The sequence below is a fragment of the Chrysochloris asiatica genome, unplaced genomic scaffold (genome assembly GCF_000296735.1).
Source record: "Chrysochloris asiatica unplaced genomic scaffold, ChrAsi1.0 scaffold00039, whole genome shotgun sequence".
NCBI lineage: Eukaryota > Metazoa > Chordata > Mammalia > Afrosoricida > Chrysochloridae > Chrysochloris > Chrysochloris asiatica.
Genome location: NW_006408557.1, coordinates 21,613,177 through 21,617,112, shown reverse-complemented (window position 1 = coordinate 21,617,112; position 3,936 = coordinate 21,613,177). Strand labels below are relative to the sequence as shown.

Genomic DNA, 3,936 nt, shown 5'->3' with positions numbered 1-3,936 from the left:
ATGTGTCCTTGGTGGTTTAAATTATTATATATGCCTAAGTGGTTTTTTTGGGAAAAAAAGCTAAAAATGAATAGAGAGAAATACTGTTAACTGATGGTACATTGTTGTTGTTGTAGTCAGTTCCTACTCATAGTGACCCTGTACAGGGTTTCCAAGGCTGTAAATCTTTAACAGGAGCAGAAAGCTTCATCTTTCTCCCACGGAACAGCTGGTAGTTTCGAACTGCTGACCTTGAGGTTAGCTGCCAGATTTGGATTATAACCATTTTCATGAAACAAAGTATATGATTTGTTGAATGTAAAACTACTGATCTGCCCTGTACACTTTCATTCAATTCACAGTTAAAACTTTAAAAAAAAAAAAGAATTGGTATACATCACCCTTGGAGTCATGGTTTAGTGCTCTAGAATAAGCACTCGACTATAATGTTGGTTTGAACCGCAAGGTTGATGGTTCAAACTCACCAGCTGGTCCTTGGAAACTCTATACAGGGTCACTATGAGTCAAAACCAACTAGATGGCACTTCACGACATCATCCTTAGTCCCTATCACCACCCTGACCCCATGTAAGGGAGATTCCCAGGGGCGTGGTCTACAACACCTTTTTATCTTACAAGAAGAGATAAAGGAAAAGAGGTGTGAGCAGAAAAGGGGGACCCACTACCACCAAGAAAGAAAGGCTGGAAGTTGAGTTTGTCCTCTGGACCTGGGGTCCTTAAACTCCTAGATTCAGAGGAAGATTGATCCAAGACAAAGAGAGTGCTCCAAGCAATGGTGGGCTTACAGATGCTGCAAGGAGACAAGGATTTTCCCCAGAACCAGTACTCTAGCCTGCTAAACTTAGAGAGAAACACTATTATCTGTTCAAGCCATCCGCTTGTAGTATTTCTGTTATAGCAGCACACGAGAACTCAGACAGGTGTGAAGGACCCAAGCACGGCATTTACACCTCCTTCAGGAAACAAGGGGTGTGCCCACCACCCACCACACCTGGGACATGAGCCTCAAGTTTTTTCATATGCCAAATGCACCGAACCTCCTTGAATCGTGGGTGTGAGGGAGAGGCTGGAGAGTTCCACTGCAAGGGGTAAAGCTTAGCACAGAATTCCAGCAGGACTCCCCAGAGGGCATGGTCTTTGCCACCCTCTGCAGGGCTGCCATGCTTCTGCAGGACTTACCAGAACCATTCTCCTTTAGTAAGGGGGTCCAGGAGGTCCCACCCTGGCCTCTGTCAGCATCCCCACTGTGCCTCAATCTCCCCATCTGTACCATGGAGGGGCACATTCTATTCTCATGCACTACAACACTATCATCTTCTAGAACCCAATTTAAGTTCCCTTCCTTCCCCAAAACACTCAGCCTCTGGGAACTGGTGTGGACAGTCAGACAGACAAGCTGGGCTGAACTAGCTGTTTGTCAACAATCTGACAGAAATCTCTTTATGCTTAAAATAAAACCCACATCCAACCTGTCACCAGCAGCGCATGGGAAAGAGAAAGCTCCAATCTGTCCCTCCCCACCCCCACCCAGAGTGGAAGGAAGGGGACCTAGGGCCAGAGGCCACCCCAGGCTTTCACCCTTTGTGCAAGACCTAAGGGCTTCAGCAGGAAGGGTCTTCTCCTCATGTGCAATTAACCTGGTGGGAGACAGGATGGAACTGAAACTTCAAAGCCCCTTCTTTTCCTTTGCCCAAAAAACTATTGTGTGTCAACCCAAAGATGACTTTGCCATCCAACCCTCCACTGAGGCTGAGGTCACTCCGTCACTCTTCCTCCAAGAACTCTCACTTTCAGATCTCTCTCTGGCCCTTGGGAACTGGGCAGGAGGTGGAAGAGGGTAGAACACAGATGTCAGGCAAGGGTCCGTGTACCCATCAGCCTTCACCAGCAGCCCGCTCCTGGAGGGAAAGCCTCCTGAGTCTATCAAGAAGAATCAAATCACTCTGCGGCTGGACCTCTGTTTCCTCCACTATGAACTAGGCTCCCAGTCTTCCGGAGGGGCCACAAGAAAACCTCAGACTAGGCTTACAGCTGACCTCCTGCCCCAGCAGATCCTGAGTTTAACAATGACTGGGTTTGAAGGTCCATCCCACGTCACCCCACACCCTCCCCTGTGAACACAGAAGAGTCTGAAGACCTAACTCTTGAGAAACAAGCATTTGTGTTTATTAACCAAGGGGAGGGAAGTCAAAGCAGTGTTGGTTCCAAGCCAGTCCCTCCTGTAGTCTGCCCGCCTAGGCCAAGCTGCCAAAGACCAAGGAGAACAGTGGAGTGGCCATTTCTCCTTGCCCCAGGCCACTTCCAGGACCCATGGAATAAGGAAGAGGAAGTTAGCAAATGACATGGAAGCCATGGAAGGAGGAAATAGATTCAGTGGACAGACTGGCCCCTCACTCTTGGTGGGGAGGGCTAAGTGATAGACACATGCAAGCAGGGGTACACATATGTCTAAAACCCTGCATGTGATGGGTAGGGGGTGGTCCAAAATCAACCGGCAACTCTCGCCAATCAGTCCTTGCCAAATGGATGCTGGTCCAGCCTCTGCGCCTCATACCAAGTTCATTGGGGGCTGAGAATGAGTGCAGGAGCGGTAAAGAGGCCAACTGCATTTCTAAAATCTGTTCTGTGGCAAATGCCTTGTCCAGTGGAGGACTAGCACTCGACTGCCGGGGTCTCCCGTGCCTGCCGCAACCCGTACAACCACTTGATGACACGCGCATTGCGCTCTACCACTGACACGCCATAAGGGACGCGTTCCCGGGCTCGGTCCTCAGCCGTGGCAGAGCTGCGTCGGGAGCAGCCCCCTTCGGAGCTGCCTGGTCCAGCACTGGGCCCGGCCAGAGACACGATGTCCGAGCTGGCCCGCGCTAAGTGGGCCACACCCAGTCCCCGTGCCTCCTCTGGGTCCAGGCCACAGAAGTTAAAAAACCGCTCAAGGTCAGCTGCTGCCCTGGAAAAGCGCTCACTCAGGTCTGACTTGGAGCGCTGCAAACCCGGTGGCCAGGCCGGACTGGCGGCAGCGGCACTCCCTGGTGATGGGCAGGGCTGGACACAGGAGGCAGGCAGGGGACGGACGTCTACTCGGCGGACTGCAGCTGTGCTGAGTTGTGGCCGTGGGGGTGTAGCTGGGAGGTCCTGGAGGGTTCCTTCGGCCCGCCCAGGGGTCCGGCTGACCTCAGCAGGGGACACGGGACTATCACACAAGTTGATGAGACTGCTAAGGATGTCTAGGTCCAGTTGGGGTCGGCGGCCAGGGCCAGGCAAGGCTCGACGACTAGGCGTGAGCACTGTGCGGCGAGTCCCAGGGCTGAAAAGGGGCTGTTTGGACAGTAGGGGTTGGACAGGCTCCTGGCGGGTGGTAGCCACATGCAGGCTCTTGACATACTTGGCTTTGTCCGCCTCCAGGCGCTCCACAGCACTGAGTTTCCGAGCTCCACCATCTGCTGGCCGCCGCAGGTAACCAGGGACCTTGGTCCGCAGGCGGAGAGGTAGGGCTGGGGCAGCAGGGGACCCAGGGGCCAGCGTGTCCATGGGCATGGCTATTACATACCCCGAGGGCCTCGGCCTAAGGAATCTGGAGAGATGAGGAGAAGATAGATCCAGGCAGAAAGTTGGCAGCTGGACGCCGGCAACGGCTGCAGGAAAAGAAAGAAAGAGGCTGAGCTCATTCAGACAAAGGCTCAGCCAACGCAGAGAGCCTGAAGACTCCTTCCCTATTATAAGGTAAGGCCACGCCCCTTCCCCACAGAGCCAATCAGCTGGCACAAGCAACTACTGAAAGGTCTGTCACCCCGCCCACTCACCCCGCCTTCATCAGGGACCAGGCCCAGCAGAGAGAAAAAAGTGCCAGGAGACAGAAAAAGGGCAACCGTTGCGACAAATACAGGGGAAGGAAGGGTTTTAATGGAATAAAGTGTGTGCCCAGCCCAGTGCTGG

At 53.0% G+C, this 3,936-nt stretch overlaps 1 protein-coding gene across 1 annotated transcript; it reads right to left on the bottom strand.

Moving 5' to 3' along the window:
* Positions 1 to 2,652: 2,652 nt before the first annotated feature.
* FAM110A (family with sequence similarity 110, member A) lies at positions 2,653 to 3,537 on the bottom strand. The gene has a single exon (XM_006860729.1). The coding sequence runs from the start codon at positions 3,535 to 3,537 to the stop codon at positions 2,653 to 2,655; it is 885 nt and encodes a 294-aa protein (XP_006860791.1).
* Between the last annotated feature and the right edge of the window lie 399 nt (positions 3,538 to 3,936).